Consider the following 16,773-nt stretch of genomic DNA (forward strand, 5'->3'; position numbering starts at 1 on the left):
ATGGAATTACATTTCAGCCATCCTTCTGCAACTTTTTCCACTCAGCTTTATGCTGGGGGTATTATCCATGAAACCATTATATGAATGTACCAAAATTTATCAATTCATTCCCTGCTGTTTTACTTTTCTTGCTACTAAAAACAATGCTGCTATAAGCATCCTGATAAATATTTTTAAATAAATTACTAAATTAGCTCTTAAAAAGAAACATATTAAGCTCCAATTAAGAAGGCTTAAAATTACAAAATTTACTTTAACATGCATGATATATTTATACTTTTGGCCCAGGACTGCCATTCTATGGCTCAACGCTAAGGAAATAATCCTATGTTTTAAAAAAGTCTTACAATAAGAACAGCATAATATTGGCAACTGTTCACTGCATCTGTATACATTTGAAATTGTCCATAATAAAATGTTAAGACAAGTTTTATCCACAAAAATGTCTATTACAACTTAGATTTTATATAAGCAAAAAGATGGAAACTATAAAACAAGCAAATGTTACAATACTTTATATGCACTGAATGGAATATTTTACAGCCATTAAAAATGTTTATCAAGATTATGTAATAACATGAGAATTCTTTATATTATATAAGAAAAGTCATTATAAGTACGGCTATTTTGTTGTTATTGTTTTTAGTTTTTAAAGCTGGAAGGAAAACCCCAAAGTAGTAGCTCAGGTAGCAGGATAATAGATGATATGGTATTGCTGTTTATTTTCAAATATTCTTTAACAACTACACATTATTTTTTAAATGGAAAAAGATGAAAAAACTTTAAAAAAAAAAGTCAAGAGGTAACAAAGCCAAATTAAACTTTACTAACCATCTGCTGGTCGTCTGTCGTGGCCAAAGAAAACCCGTGTTGCTGAACTGTTAATATATGGTAAAGGAAGCTGCGGTAAAGGACCATCTGGTGATAGCTGACTTACATTCTAGGAAAAATACCAAAGAAAAGAACAATTTTTGAGAAAACTTCGTTATCTTCAAAATGTGCTTCCTCATTTTTTAATACACAAGATATTAAAAACATGTTAAACAAGAATATTAATTACTAGTTTTACTTAATATTTTAGAGTCATAAAATTTTATAACTGGGAAGAACTTTAGATATCATTGATTGTGGTCCAGGAGAATCTCCCTAAGGTTACTCCGCTAGTTAGTTCTCTCTGGATGTTATACCTCCAAATATTATTATTATTATTTTTATTTTTAATCACACCACCACCCCTCCCCCACTCCACCGCTTCCCCCCTTGGTGTCCATACATTTGTTCTCTACATCTGTGTCTCTATTTCTGCCCTGCAAACTGGTTCATCTGTACCATTTTTCTAGGTTCCACATATATGCATTAATATACAGTATTTGTTTTCCTCTTTGACTTAACTTCACTCTGTATGACACTCTCTAGATCCATCCACGTCTCTACAAATGACCCAGTTTCATTCCTTTTTATGGCTGAGTAATATTCCATTGTATATATGTAACACATCTTTATTTTTGTATGTTTTTTACCTGGACTCATTATAACATCCTCTCTGCCAAAATTCTTACCCATATTATTTCAAATTAATAAAGTATAAAAGGGTAATTATATTTTGCAGGACAGATAAAATATTTACTATTCATGGACCCTGAGGAAAAAATTACAACTTTCCATTTCTCCACAAAACAATGCTTTAAAGTTACTATCCTCCTGTCTCAGTGAAATATTTTTTCTTCCTAATTATTAATTCTACTGCATTACATCAAATTAATCTATCTACCTCCCACAGATCCGTATCTCCTTATCTTTCATAGGAAAAAGAGAGGAATGTACTTTCCAAATGGGGAGATAACCCAATATACTATAAAACCAGTTATAATTCAAAAATACGTACTGAAGAAACAGTCCAGAAAGCTCATGGCATCTTTTTTTTTAAGATTCCAAGTACAGATACAAATGTTTACTGGAATATTAAAATTCTCTTTTATGAGAACTGTGGAAAGGCAGCACAACTCAGATCTATGACCAAAAAGCCTAGCCTGCCATATTAAGACAGGTAATTGCATATATTCTAATAAACTTATAAGACTCCTACTAGCTAGTACTGAATGTGCTTTTTGCTGAAAATAATGACATATATAATTTTAATATACACTCTTGAAAATAAGTGTTCACCTTGTAAACATAAAGATATTCTCTGAGGAAGGCCCCTTGTTGAGCAGCAGATTGTTTACTTTCATTGATTAAAATATGCCTAAAAGCAGACACAGCATTGTCCAGTTGCCTAAGAGTATAGGACTGACGGCCAATGGTGAAGTTAATGTGATCCTCTGCAAGAGACCAGCCTTTTCCTTTGTAAACTTGCATGGCTTGACAATAGCAGCGTAAAGCATGTTTCTTCTGTAAGAAAATATACAAAACAAAGTATTACAATCCAAATTTCTCTTGGACTGGAAAAAATACACACACACACACACACACACACACACACACACACACACACACACGAAATCAAGTAACTGGTAATTAGTTCTTCCTCTAACAGACACTGGGATGATGAGGAAAATGAAACTAACATTTATGAAAACCCCTTTGTAATTACTGCTAAAAACCAAGTGGTCCTGAAGCAAACAAGTAACTGCTCTGTCCAAGGGCAAGAAGTCTAAGAAGTCAGGGCTAATAATGACTTCATGAAAAACCATCTGGGAGTTTCCAGAGCAGTAGCACATGGAGTCATGGATCAGTTAGAGACTTGCCGTTAGCTTGTAGCTGAGAGCTATCGTGTAAAGTCTAAATTTTGTTATGGTCAGCTCTCTATACCACCGCACTGGGCTGAACAGTAATGTGCATTCTAATACTGCATATATGAGTACATGGTATAAGTATGTACTTATATTTATTGGTCTTGTTTGTTTGGTAGTGATAGAGTTTGGCATCCTTTTCTTCTGCCCACCGCTGCATCCTGCCACACCCATGAGCAGATATTTGGCTTTAATTACATATCACTGCCACCCTCTGAACTCAGACAACCTCCATTCTAAAACTGGGATTTGGTACCAAGAAAAAGGCTTCTCTCCACCTAACCTTTTGCTTCAGACTAAATTCTTGTAACCACTCCCCTCTCCAGGGCAGATTTACAAATTCTGTACCACGTTTAACCAGAATTGTTCATTTTTTTAGGAAATGTTTTCTTGAAAAGAGATAAAGAAAGCAAATCAAAATCATCTGCCCCTTGATAGCATGCAATAAGAACAGTCTCTCTTTTGTGATAGTCTTACAAAGATACCCGATTTGAATCTCAGGATGAGGAAACATCAGATAAGCCTAAACTGAGGGACATTCTACAAAATAACTGGCCTATAATCGTTAAAAGTGTCAATATCATAAATGTCAAAGTATCCTTCTGAACAGGATCCTTCACTATAAAGGACATTTAGGGGGCAACTATCAAAACCTGAATGGCGTCTAATGATTAGATAGTAGTACTGTATTAGTACTAAGTTCATGATTTTCATTGTTGTTTTATGGTAATACAGTAGAAAAAATTTTGTTTCTAAGAAACAGGAAATATGTCCTAAAGTACTGGGGGGTACTGGGGCACCAGGTACACAACTCTCAAATGGCTCAAGTAAACAAAAGTTTCTGAACTGTGCTTGTAACTTTTTTATAAGTTTGAGATTATTTCAAAATAATTTTTAAGTGATGTTTCTTTAAAAAACAGAAAAACCAATCTCCGTACTGCATTTAGTAAAGGAACACAGTTACTGAATCTTACAAACTGAGAGATAAAGAGAAACAAAGGTGTCTAGAAGTATCACGTTCAAGTGCATTTTTTAGGATCTCTTGAAAAAGCATCTAAAGAGATTTAAGAGGTAACAAGGATTTAAAGTCTGCCTTTTGAAGTAAAAAACAGAAAGACTGTCCAGGGTATTCTGGGCACAAACACCTTCTCCAGCACTTTCTTAATTTTTTTTTTTAACTGTAAAAGTCTCTTATAATGTCAGTTCTCTAACTTTAAATACCTTATACGTGTTCATATTCTTAATGAAAAAATTGAATTATAAAAAATTTCTGGGGACAAGTAATTCAACATGAACTCACAGAGAGGACTGAGAAATGACATTACTATATATATATAATATCCTCTATGCTCCTCACTCATCCTTCCCAATACACACACCTGTTTTTAATGGAAATGTTATAAAAAGTTGGTGCTTCTCAGAAACAACCTGGCCTCAGTCAGAATTACGTGCCCTATGCGTGCCCTATCTTCCAAGGAAGATACTGTTCTTGACAAACTTCAAAGGGACATATATATTTGCTTTTCCAATAGGTCTTCATTACCAGTTATATTTTCAAGTTTCTACTACTTGAGAAAGCAATTCCCTGGGTTCAAGGTATACAGAGTGGTCACAAAACAGCAACCTACCTTGGAATCATTAACTCCATGAGATAACTACAGTTAAAGATGATTATTAGGCCAGATAGCAAATGTATGTCAACCTACCACAATGTAGCCATTTTTAACTTGCTATGCATTTCCTAGAAACAATATGCCCTGTACTTTTAGAAGGTAAATACAAGATCCAATGACATCATAACCATAAATGAAACCATTCACAAAAGTGGACAAAAATGTGGAAAAAGGATAACTTATTTTTAATAAGAGACACAATCATTCCTAATGGGGCATATAATTATTCTTCTAAGGAAAGGAAACCACATGCTTAACACATTTTGTAGATTTCTGAATAACACTTTTTAAGCAAAGATAAACAATGGAATAGCATGTTTCAGATGCATTTTATACTTACTATGGAAAAAAGCTGTGAAAAATCAGAGGTTTTTACCCCCACTTCAGAGGCTGAGAAATTCTAATACATGAAGTACATCAAATTATTATAAAAACTTTTAATTTTATAAATATTTTTACAGTTTTGTATTTAATATAAAGCAAGGTCACATCATATTTTCTAACTTGCCAGTTTCCAAAAATAGAGGGAGGAACCCAAATCTTGTAAAAGTTCATGGCATTCTTACATGAAATTGAGAATAATTTTAGAACATCTTTATTTCTTTGTATCTTTGAAATAACATATAATTTACAACACTGGCATGTTCTGGTTATCGCAGACTTTGAAAAATGTATGTTCATAAAAATTCTTATTAACTAAATTCGAAAAAATCCTCACACTCCCTGACTAGATTTAAAAATTCCTTAAGAGACAAGACATGTTAGTTTTACGGGTGTAAGCTCAGCTCCTAGCAAAGTCCCTGGAATACAGAGATGATTACTCAACCCACACTTCTATCTACATTTACAGTAAACCACCATATCTCAACTGCTGTTACCACTCTAGAAAGTGGTAACTGCCTCTAAAAAGGTCCCTCCAGCTAACGCTTAAAAGGACAACTGGGGCCAGAGAATCTCTCTAAATTAATAAAGATCTTTTCCAACCCAACTGCTCCCAGGGACAAGAGACAGAAGATTTCTACCCATTAAATATTTAGTAAATACCATTAAGAGACATTCTGAGAGAAAACAGAAGACCAGAGTTGAAATAGAGAGGGTTTAATCGCCTTTAAGAAGAATTAAAATTACTTAAGTGCAGTATATCTGGCCTTCACATATATGATTTAGTTTAACCTCACAAAAATTGGGGCAAAATTCCAAATTTTATAAATTAAAAAAAAAAACGGAGGCTCAAAGACATAACTTTAAAAAGTCAAGTTGTGAGTACATCAAGATTTAAACTCAGATTTGTCTAAATCCAAATCTCATGTCCTTATCAATATAACACATTACCTCAGAACAAAATTTAATTCCATCTTTAGAACTTTAAATCAAAAAACTGACAAATAACATACCTCTATAAACTAAACAAATTATAACAAGTTAAAATAAATAAATTATTTTCTTTTTAAAGCAAATGCACTCACCTGCCCTGCTTTACTAAACCGGTGACCTGCCAGTATCATATGAAACGCGTATTTTCTAACCATGGGACTCTTCATGTTTATAAAGCAATGTGCCGCCTGTTCCAAAAGGAGTGCACTTCGAAGATCAGAATCCTATTGAATGTTAAAGAAAAAGAAGGTTAACGTCACAAAATTAAAAGTAAAGAAGTAATTAGTGAAAAAACATTTACTTTCTTAAAATAATATATAGCATACGCAATATTTAACTTAGGAGCATCTGAGGGCAGAGATCAAGAGACAATCCAGTCTTGATGATTCTTTCTTCCAATAAGCCAAATTTTTAAAAAGTCCAAAAAAGTCTCTATCATGAAATATTTGCTTTTCATAGAGCCAAATGTCTGGTTATGATATGCCCCATGTAATAAATCTGTGAAGAAATGCAATCTCTTTTCAAATGGCAAAAAAGAATATAAACTGGGAATTTAATACAGGTATACTGATTTAAAGATAAACCAGAAAATGGAGTACAGAAAAAAATAGATTCACACTAATCTAATTTCTTCTGGAAACTGATCTGTGACATACAATAGCATACTTCCATCCATCCAAGAAAAAAGGAAAGATAGAATGTGTGTAGATCATGACATAATCTAATTTCCTACTCTGTCCTCTATCAGGTTTTACTGTACTTAAAAGGAATTCTCAGTTTTTGCTCTAGTTCAAGAGGCTCAAAATGACTGATTTGCATTAAAAAGTCCAGAAGGCTTCCCCTTCAAAGATTATCACCTACTGTTAGCATATTAGTAAATGGTATAACTCAAATTAGTTTCCACTTCAACTGACTTACAACAGAGTCTACAAAGACCACATACTACATTTATAGCTTCACCCGTAAGGACAACCTTTCAAATGACAGAGCCATCTTCACTTTACAAATAACTGAGAAAGTACTGAAGGTTGCTGATCAAGCATCAACAACATTTTCACCAAACTTTCTCTAGTTTTTCAGCTGTTCTCAAGCTGAACTTACCATGCCCTTCCATGTGTTCTGCTGCCATTATTTTCCCCAGGGAAAGTTGAAAACAGAAAACATTGACTTTAAATGCAATAATTTCAACAAATTATAGTTACATCAAAAAGTGTTCATAGACCATTGATTACTGTAACTATCTCTGTAGCAATCATAAAATTATATTAGAGTGGAAAAAGATCTGAGGAGACACTCCAGAAAGCATTCAGTAAATGGTAGATATTATTAATCTACTTCAACCCCCTCATAACAAAAACTAAATGATCAGATGATTTTCTTAGTTAACTAAATCCAAAAGCTAGTGAGTGGGAAAATTAGGAATATACAATTAACAAGCAGTTCTTAACCAAGGGTTTGCATTGGAATTACCTCGGGAAGCTAGGGAGCTTACTTCTTTATTTTTTTAGGAAAATGTTTTCTTCTTAAAAAATTATTAAATACAGCCTCTTTTTTTCCTTAAAGAATAAATGTTTGAAGAAAAAAAGTGAGTATCTTTCTTTCCCACCTCATTCCTCATCCAAAACTACTATTACCAACATGGTGCTGGTTTGTGTCGTTTCTCTCTCTCCCTCCCTGTACTTATATGTTAAATACAACAGTTTTTTTAATACTCATACTTCCTTATACATAAATGGTATTATACAGAGTATTATCTTGCGTTTTAACTTAATATCATGGACTTCTTTCCAAAACATCTACATCTCTCATTTCTTTTAAAGCCACATTGTATTCCATTATATAAATGTAGCATAATTTATTAATACAGTCTCCAACTGATTGATTTAATACTGCCACATACTTTAATTACTACAAAAAATGCTTCAATAAACATCTTTACAAAAAGATTTTTGGGTAACTATACAAATATTTTTATTAAACAAGTTTTTGGATGTAGAAGTGCTGAGTTAATGAAAGCTATGCATATACTTCAAATTCCAATTAATATAGCCAAACTGGTAAAAAAAAAAAAAAGCCATACCAGTAAAAATTCCCATAAGAGAATAAGAGTTCATTTTCCTCTCAGCCAAAAATCATTTTTTTAAATTTTATCACTTTCATAAACACTTTGTTTCTCAACATACATTTCTTTAATAGTAAGGCTGTTCATCTTCCATATGTTTATGCGTCTTTGTATTTTTTCTGTGAATTGCCTGTTTATGCCCATTTGTGAATGGGTTTTTGTGATTATCTGGTTCGTAAGAGCCCCTTGTACACTTAATTAATATTAGGCCTCTGTCATATATTTGCAAATAGTATTTCCCAGTTTTGACACGAAAGAGTCTATTCTTTAGTAGTCAAACATACTATATCTTTGCTTCTATGGCTTCAAAATACTGTATCAAACTAAGAAAGAATGTTATCATTCCTAGATTTTAAAAAATGTTCTCCCATATATTCTTCCAGGTTGTTCATTTTTTCATATTATAACTTAATCAAGCTATAATTATCATGTAATGAATAAGATAGGAATCAGCTAGTTTGATGTCACAATACCATTCAGTGAATAACCTAACATTTCCCACTAATATGACAAAATGACAGCTAATTATATGTAGTATTTAAATTCTCATTCTATTCCATTACTCTGTCTATTCTTATCATTGTAAACAGTTTTAACTTCTAAAGCCTTATAATACATTTTAATATCTAGAACAGGTAGATTCCCTCTAATTACTTCTTCTATTTTTGAATTTTATTTAGGTTTCTCAATAGAGTCAGTTTAAGTCCTATAAATTTCTTAAGTTTATTCTTAGCATGCACATGCACCCACACACACACACATACATGCACACACACACAGCATAAAAACATTTTTTTAATTGCCTACAAAGCTTCATTAACCTGCAAAACCCGGATGGGCTGCAGTCCTGGACATTCTGAATAAAGTAAGGAATATACCCTAGATATCTTTGATGGTGTGTAAATGATTCTAATGTACAATTCAATTGAGAACCAGCACAGTAAACCCTCAGCATTCTGAACTTCAATTTGACTGACCAATTCAAGAGAGACCCGGAAGTCCACAGCATATATTAATTTAACTGAAGCAAAATTTGCCTCCTGCATCCAGTGAAACTGTTTGCTGAGAAAGAACTGATTTGCAGAGCTAAACACCCTGCACTCATATCTCACTGCAGCCTTTGTTCTTCGTTTAGGTCCTGTCTTACAGTGACACCTAAAGTAGAAAAAAAACACTGCTTTGAAACCAAAAAATGGCCCTGAAAAGAATGGTAACTGCCATCTGTGTTGATGGAAGAAAAATGGAAGAATTTCACAAAGTGATAATTTTATCCAGAAAGCAGAGGCTTTCTTTGAATGAGCTGAAGAATAAAATTTTATTTTAGTGTTAGTTCACATCCACGCTATGACAAGTCTATCATATATGCTCTATAAGGAACTAAGGAAAAAACCCCATGATACCACTTCAACAGGAACTCCAGCCTGTGAACTTTGCCCACAGCCAAGATATAATTTTAACAAAAGCTGAAAAGGCAACACTAACTTAAAATATGAAGATAAATATAAGGGAAAAAATCATTTGAGGTAGAGGTTTCCATGAACACTTCCATTAAAAAAAGGCACCCGCTGCAAACTTAACTGAATCAAATCTCAAGGATGGCATGGCACTAAGATTTTTTTTCTTTGCATAATTGTGAAATTAACAGGAAAGGTGCTAGCAGCTGAACAACTTACCACAGGAACAGTTCCTCCCAAGCTGGAGAAACTTATAAAAAACTGGTGCTATTACTATATCCTTGATAAGGTGATTTATTGTATTTAAATGGAGTAACAGACAAAAAGGGTTATATGACCAGAATAAATGTTCAACACAGAAACACAGACACAAGGAAGGGGAAAGCACCATGTTTTAAGCACCAAATTTAAACACTACCTATGTGCTACTAAATGTGACATGTTTCATCATTAAACTGGGTTTGCTCTGCCATGCTGAAAATCCCAGGGCATAACACAACAATAAGACCCACTTGCCCATAAACTTACAGTGCAAAAAATAAAGTCAAAGCACAACTCTTTTCATCACAGCTATCTTTTGCTATAATGGGATTAACAAAAATCTAGGAAAAACAATTCATGAATGTCAAGACTATGTAACTCAGTTCCCTACCCTCAGGATGAGTACATTTTTCATTTTAAACAGCCTTTCTAGTTAAAAAAATTACAATAAATACACATTATTAGTTAAAATTTAATAACCTTAGACATATTATGCCTAACAGTCTTTACTTTCAAGTTATCTCAAAGAAATATCTGACAGGTATAGTAGAAAAGGCCAGTGAAAATCACAATTTCTGGGGAAATATATCACATTCACCCCCATCTGTCACCCCAAAGCAGTAAATGACAATGATAAATTTCCTAGAATTTCATGACAAAATAAATCATCCAGGTTTGAAAAAGAAAGGTAAAAACAAAGAGTTGGAAAGAAAAAGAATAATGAAAGAAAATAATAACGCTACAATGCAGATGGAAGAATTTGCTCTAAAGAAATTTTACTCCAAGCTCCTAAACATAAATTCCTTTTACATTCACTGATAACCCCTAGGTTGAAAAACTCAGCAACATATTCAAACCCAAGTTAAGATTATTTATTATAATACAGAATATCAACACACTCAAGAACCTATATTCAGCTCTAACAAATAGTTTCTGACAACTGTTCATACTGGTCGGTGTCCATGCAGTATCAATTATTAAATATTTTTAAAATCATCCCTTAGCCTACTTAGTTATAACTGACAGAAACCTTTTTAGAATAATTAATGGTTCAGTTCAAAAACATCTGTAAATCATATACCATGTGTCAAGCCCAGTGTTAGGCACTAGGGATAAAAATGTAGAAAGCAACCCAGTTCCCTATCCTCAAGAAGTTAACAGCTTAAATATAATTTCCAATATAATATGACAAGTCAGGTCTCACAGCATATATGAAAGGACAGGACAGAGACACTTAGAACAACCTGGGTACTACATACAAATATCTGAAGGATATGACTGATAATCAGGACTACTAAATTAAGGTGAAGAAAGAGGAAAAGGGCCAAAGTCCAAGAGAAGGACATTAAGGACATGAACCAGGACAGTAATAGGAGGGATTTTAAAAAGAGAAAGAGAGATAAGTAAAATATGTGAAGATATAAAAACATGTTTAAGAAGTTTAAAAACAAAAAATCCCCTGGGACTTCCCTGGTGGTCCAGTGGTTAAGAATCCGCCTTCCAATGCAGGGGACATGGGTTCGATCCCTGGTCAGGGAACTAAGATCTCACATGCCGTGGGGCAACTAAGCCCACGTGCCACAACTACTGAACCTGTGCACTCTAGAGCCCATACACCACAACTAGAGAGAAGCTTGCACACTGCAACAAAAGATCCACATGCCACAACGAAGATCCTGCATGCCACAACTAAGACCCGATGCAGCCTAATTAATTAATTGATTGACTAAAAATCCCCTAATTGTGTCACTGACAGTATAGAAGAATATAGGTACATCTCAAGTAGTTTTTGCCTTGAGCAAATAAGGAGCTGGCTGGTTACAATTTAAGATCAAGATCTATAAGGTAAGAAAGTAGAAGTTTAGTTATTGCTATGTTGACTCAAAGGTGCACTGGGAACACTCAAGTAGGTTAAGTCTAAAAGGCAGTTGGCCATTCAAATCTAAAGCTCAAGGAGACATCAGGGCTGGAGACAGATTTGAGAGTGAAAATCATAACTGTAAATAGATTACCTAAAACATGTATGAAGTAAAAAAGTACAACGGTCCAAGGATTAAAACCCTAGGGAACATTAATATAAACACAAAGGTGTTTGATTTTGTTTTTTCTGTTCTTCAGCATTCATCTAAAAAACATGTCTTTAACCATACTTACAAAGAATTACTGCCATTCTTTACAAGCCTATAGTCAATACAACTTAATGTCTGTTGGAAACCTTCAACAGCAACTATTTACGTGAATTTCTTTTTCTCCCTTTTGAAATATTCATAATATAGATTTTAAAAATGCGTAAGATGATTTTTTAACAAGTTCATAGGAATGAAAACAAAATTAAAAATTCCTGAGTAATTACCTTTTAAAGTTATCAATTTTATATTAGGAAAGATGTATATTGCCTTAAATATTGTTATCCATAAGTCAAAACTTAATTCATAGAAAACATACAGTGCATGTTTGTGGTTAATAATCATGCAGGCTTAAAATGTGTAAATAAAATAAATTCAGTTTACAAAATACTGCATTTAAAATTAATTCAACAAATTACTAAAGTAGCCAGGTTATAAATTCCCAAAGAGAGATAACCCTCTAATTTTGTTTTGCATACCCTCTCAAGAAAAAAGAAACACTTAAAAAAATATATGAAACAATACTAATTAGAACAAATACTACACAGTTTTAGTACCTCACTGGTCAGCCGTATTAGGAGAGCTGCAGCCTCTGAATATTTGCTTTGGCTTTTTAAGATTTCAGCACTAAGCAATACACATCTTTCAGCCAATACCATATTCCTAGAGAAAAAAAGGCAAGAAAAATATAATTAGCACTACAATAATATTTTAGTATATCATAGTAACCATGTGTTCAACAAAAGTTTCCAATTCTAGTTTTTAAGTAAAAAGAAATCCATGTCTTTGTTCTCTACTTACCAAAAAAGGTTAAAAAAAAAACTTCAAAGAATTCTCGTAACTCATCAAAACTTTTTAGCATTGTATAATTTTGTAGTAAGACTACAATACAAAGTCACATTTCCTGTATGAAAAAAGCTAGAACCCAACTCGTATCTCTGAATCAGCAGTTAGTTAACAAAACTTGCTTTCAGACATAAAGGAATACAAACATTTCATCCAGATTTCTTTTTCCTTCCTTATTGCAAACTCTGGTTATGTGTGTTTCATTTTACTGACTACTTTTAGGAATAATTAGGCATTTTCTCTCTGGTTAGTACTATTGAAATGTTTCACGTGGAGATAGCATGGAGCCAGTGTTGCCTGACTGTTACTGAGAAAAATCTTCTTTGTAAAAACACAAAATCAGTTGATTTTTCTTGTGGACAACTATCATCAAAAATCTAGAGTTAGATTATTTATTCTTGAAAATAATAAAAATAAATGAAAATATTTTTTACTGTGAAATTACAAGATGGAATCCTTTTGTTGAGAAATACAGTTGACCACTGAACAGTGCAGTCAAAAATATGCAGTTGGCCCTCAGTTCCACATCCATGGATTCAACCAACCGTGGATTGTGTAGTACTGTAGCATATATTTCTTGAAAAAAATTCATGTGTAAGTGGACCCGCAGGACTTCCCTGGCGGTCCAGTGGTTACGACTCCACGTTTCCACTGCAGGGGGAACAGGTTCAATCCCTGGTTTGGGAACTAAGATCCCGCATGCTGCACATCATGGCCAAAAAAAGAAATGGACCCACACAGTTCAAACCTATCCTGTTCAAGGGTCAACTGTAGCAGCAAAGTTTTTCTCATTTTACTTTCTAATTCTTATACAAAAATATACCACTTGACCTTAAAATCACAACCAAAGACTACTAACTTGAAGGTCATTCTGAACAGTGATATTTTAAAAATACATTTCACTACTTTCAAAATTACTGTAGTGATCTGCCATAAACTTTCTACAAATCATGATTTTTTTTAGAGGGTTGGTATTTATGAATATCTGAGAATGTTTTAATGAACACAAAAGACTAACTCCTCCTTGCCAGTACCTACTCACATACTACAATATGCTCAAATATGCTCAGTTCTTAAATCTTCTTAAGTAAACTTTACAAATCTTAACACAATTGTTTTATTTTTATCCTCAGCTATTTCCCCTTGTGATCAGCTATGAAGTCACAAGGCTACCAAGTTCAGGACTTTATATTAATTTGTTTATTAAAAGCAAGATTTTAAAAAGTCATTTGTGTCAGGCAGTGGAATTACTAAAGATTCAAGTGTTTCTATGACACAATCCCTATCTAAATGCAGAAACTGACATAAAACAGATAATGAACAGGGTACCATTGATTTTTATTATGATTTGGGGAGATAAAGGAGGGAAGGGAAAGCTTCAAAAAAGAAATGTATAAATAGGATTGCATCAGTTAAAAAGTAGAGCCTGGCATTATAAGGGCACTGCAAAAGTAATATTGTATATCCTGTACTTAAGAAAATTTATTTACATTTTAATATTTCTGAGACCAGGGAGTTTCTTAAAATTGATATGTATAACTAATGTAGTATTTTCTAATTTATCCCAAAATATCTATTAAATTGTTGATAAACCTTACCAATTATGGTAACTTAGAAAAAAGATTATAAGTTAAACGCATGTCAGTTAAGTATGTATTTAGAAAAAGCATATAGTCTGCTATGAACAGGAGGACAAAACTGGATTGCCACGGCTTATTTGGCTATCTGGGTCAATTGGTATTTTCACTTTTCTTTTGCACCACTCTGCGTGCATCTCTCCAAAAGCTCTGTGCTTCATGAAGACAAGGAAAATCTTTTCAGAGAAAGGACTTTACTGCTCTGGCTTCCATAATGTCTCATTCTCATAGTTCTTCTACCTTTTGAATCTCACTTTTTCGGAATCCTTCAAAGGTTCCTCGTTCACAGAAGGCTGTTTCTCCTGTCAGAAACTCCAAATATATTCTCAAACAGATTATACAAAGTATTCTATACAAAGGGCAGGATTTGATACTGGCTCCACCATTTATTAACTGCATACCCTTGGGCAAGTTAAACTCTTTAAGTTTCAATCTCCTTGTCTATCAAATGGTATCCGCCATTTCACAGGCTTGTTGTAAAGATTAAATGAGCATGTAAATTACCTTGGCATAGTGGTAAATGCTGAGCACTAAATAAATGTTAATCATTATTACTAGTGTTGTGTTGTAAACACATTGCTATGACTACTATTTCTACTTCAACATTATAGGACACAAAACTGCCTTTGTGTTTCTGACTGTAACCCATCCATTCTACATAGAAAAGTCATATTAACCTTTCTGAAAAATAACTTTTATTATCAAGGCTCTACTCAAATATTCAGTAACTCCCCCATTTACTACTACACAAATCTTAACTACAGCTTAAAAATAATAATAAATGAGAGTTAATGCTCCCCCACGCTGATTTCTCTCAAAACACCTTTCCATATATACAAACCCTCTAACCTAGCCAGGGCTCTATTCCTTTTCAGCGGTAATGCTGCATCCAAAACATTGTTCCTGCCAATCACAATTACTAAAATGTCTTTATGGCTATCAACTACCAACCAACCTTTCTTTCAAGGTCTATTCCTCAAACATACCGTGACACCTTCTCTGGACCAGTTCATAGTCTCCTTTACAGGTGGTGAGTTCTAACTCCCATAGAGTTTCAACAGAACTCACTATGTGTACAAAACATTTCTCATTTTCTTCCCTGGACCATTATTTAACTCTCTGTGTTTGCCTATTTAACAAGGAAAGTTCAAACTAGCTAACTCCTGGCTTAACAGTGGCTAAAGTTAGAGATGTCCCCAAAATATAAATCACCCTCAATAGAACAAATAACCTCAACATTACATATAACAAATTCCTAACCACATATCCAAACAAAATTGGAAAGGAAAGGAAAATGTAGTAAAACCCTAGTTTTAAAAGATTATCTCACCTTATCTATGTCTATATTAACTTGATTTGGGAGCTTATTTAAGTTTAAAGCATAAAAAACAAAGAACCATTTATATCTAATAACCATATAAATGTCAAATTTACCTCTAAATGATTTGGGAGCTTATTTAAGTTTAAAGCATAAAAAACAAAGAACCATTTATATCTAATAACCATATAAATGTCAAATTTACCTCTAAATGGATAGAACATAAATATTCTAGTCACCTACTTGCAGATATCCCTGTATGTCTGGATTGCTGTATCCATATAATGTGCAGGGTATGGCCTGGGTGCTCCTGGCTGAAGGAACGCTGACACTGCTGCCATTTCCTAGAGGAAAAGACATTATTTATAGTATTTCAAAAGGAAAATATTATTGTAGTTTAGCATTCAGAAAGTCTAAAAACTGGAATGAAGTTTGCTGAGTCTTTTTATGCATCCACATGTATAAATCTGATAGCCTAATGCAGACTTGGAAAATATATGTATATGCTTTTAGTTTCAAAATTCTCTAGTCAAATTCCAAAGTCTGTCATTCAGTATTTAAATGAGTTTTTTCAAGAAGACCTAGTAAACAACTTCAGTCATGGTATATATATAACTACACTTTCAGTCATGGTATATATAACTACCAAGTGAGCCTACCTTAAGATTTCTGCTACCATCTCCTCCTCATTATTCCCTATTCCTTAATGACTAAAGAACAGACCAATGACAGAACCATATAGAGAGAAACAAAATAAAGTGCGTCTCCTTCCAATGTACTGGCTTCAAAATTTGAAAACAGAGCTCATAACAGCTTGCACTATGCATCTTTTCAGCTACTTATACACTCTATAGTTTATATCCTATATCATACAGAAGGCACAGATACCATTTCTGAGACCTATACTACTGTCAATTTTCTAGGACTTCTTATTTCATTTTAAAAACCCATTCCATTGTTAATACTTCAAATAATATACAACAGTGCTGAAGAATTTTGAAATGAAGATGAGAATGAAGGTTTTGGCTTCTTAGTAAAATATTCTATTATGTCCATACTTGTGGTCTCATATAGACCAAGTTTTAATAATTTAATTAGAAATAAATGAAACTTTCATACACTGGGGAAAAACTTGTTAATGCCAATCCACTCTTAGGACGAATAAACATT

The 16,773-nt window shown here is 33.3% G+C and overlaps 1 protein-coding gene across 6 annotated transcripts in view; it reads right to left on the minus strand.

The window, feature by feature from the left end:
• Window positions 1-16,773, minus strand: part of TRAPPC8 (trafficking protein particle complex subunit 8) — a 90,675-nt gene that overhangs the window by 44,539 nt on the left and 29,363 nt on the right. For all 6 annotated transcript variants that reach the window (XM_089895048.1, XM_022586904.2, XM_022586905.2 and 3 more), the window contains 5 exons: window positions 15,847-15,947; window positions 12,360-12,465; window positions 5,932-6,063; window positions 2,167-2,391; window positions 832-940 (listed from right to left, as the gene is read on the minus strand). In XM_089895048.1, the coding sequence (XP_089751174.1) occupies window positions 832-940; window positions 2,167-2,391; window positions 5,932-6,063; window positions 12,360-12,465; window positions 15,847-15,947 (673 nt within the window). The remainder of the gene's footprint in view (window positions 1-831; window positions 941-2,166; window positions 2,392-5,931; window positions 6,064-12,359; window positions 12,466-15,846; window positions 15,948-16,773) is intronic.

Source organism: Delphinapterus leucas, chromosome 14 (genome assembly GCF_059928025.1).
Source record: "Delphinapterus leucas isolate spDelLeu-1000000601 "Yukka" chromosome 14, BTC_Dleu_Yukka2, whole genome shotgun sequence".
Lineage (NCBI taxonomy): Eukaryota > Metazoa > Chordata > Mammalia > Artiodactyla > Monodontidae > Delphinapterus > Delphinapterus leucas.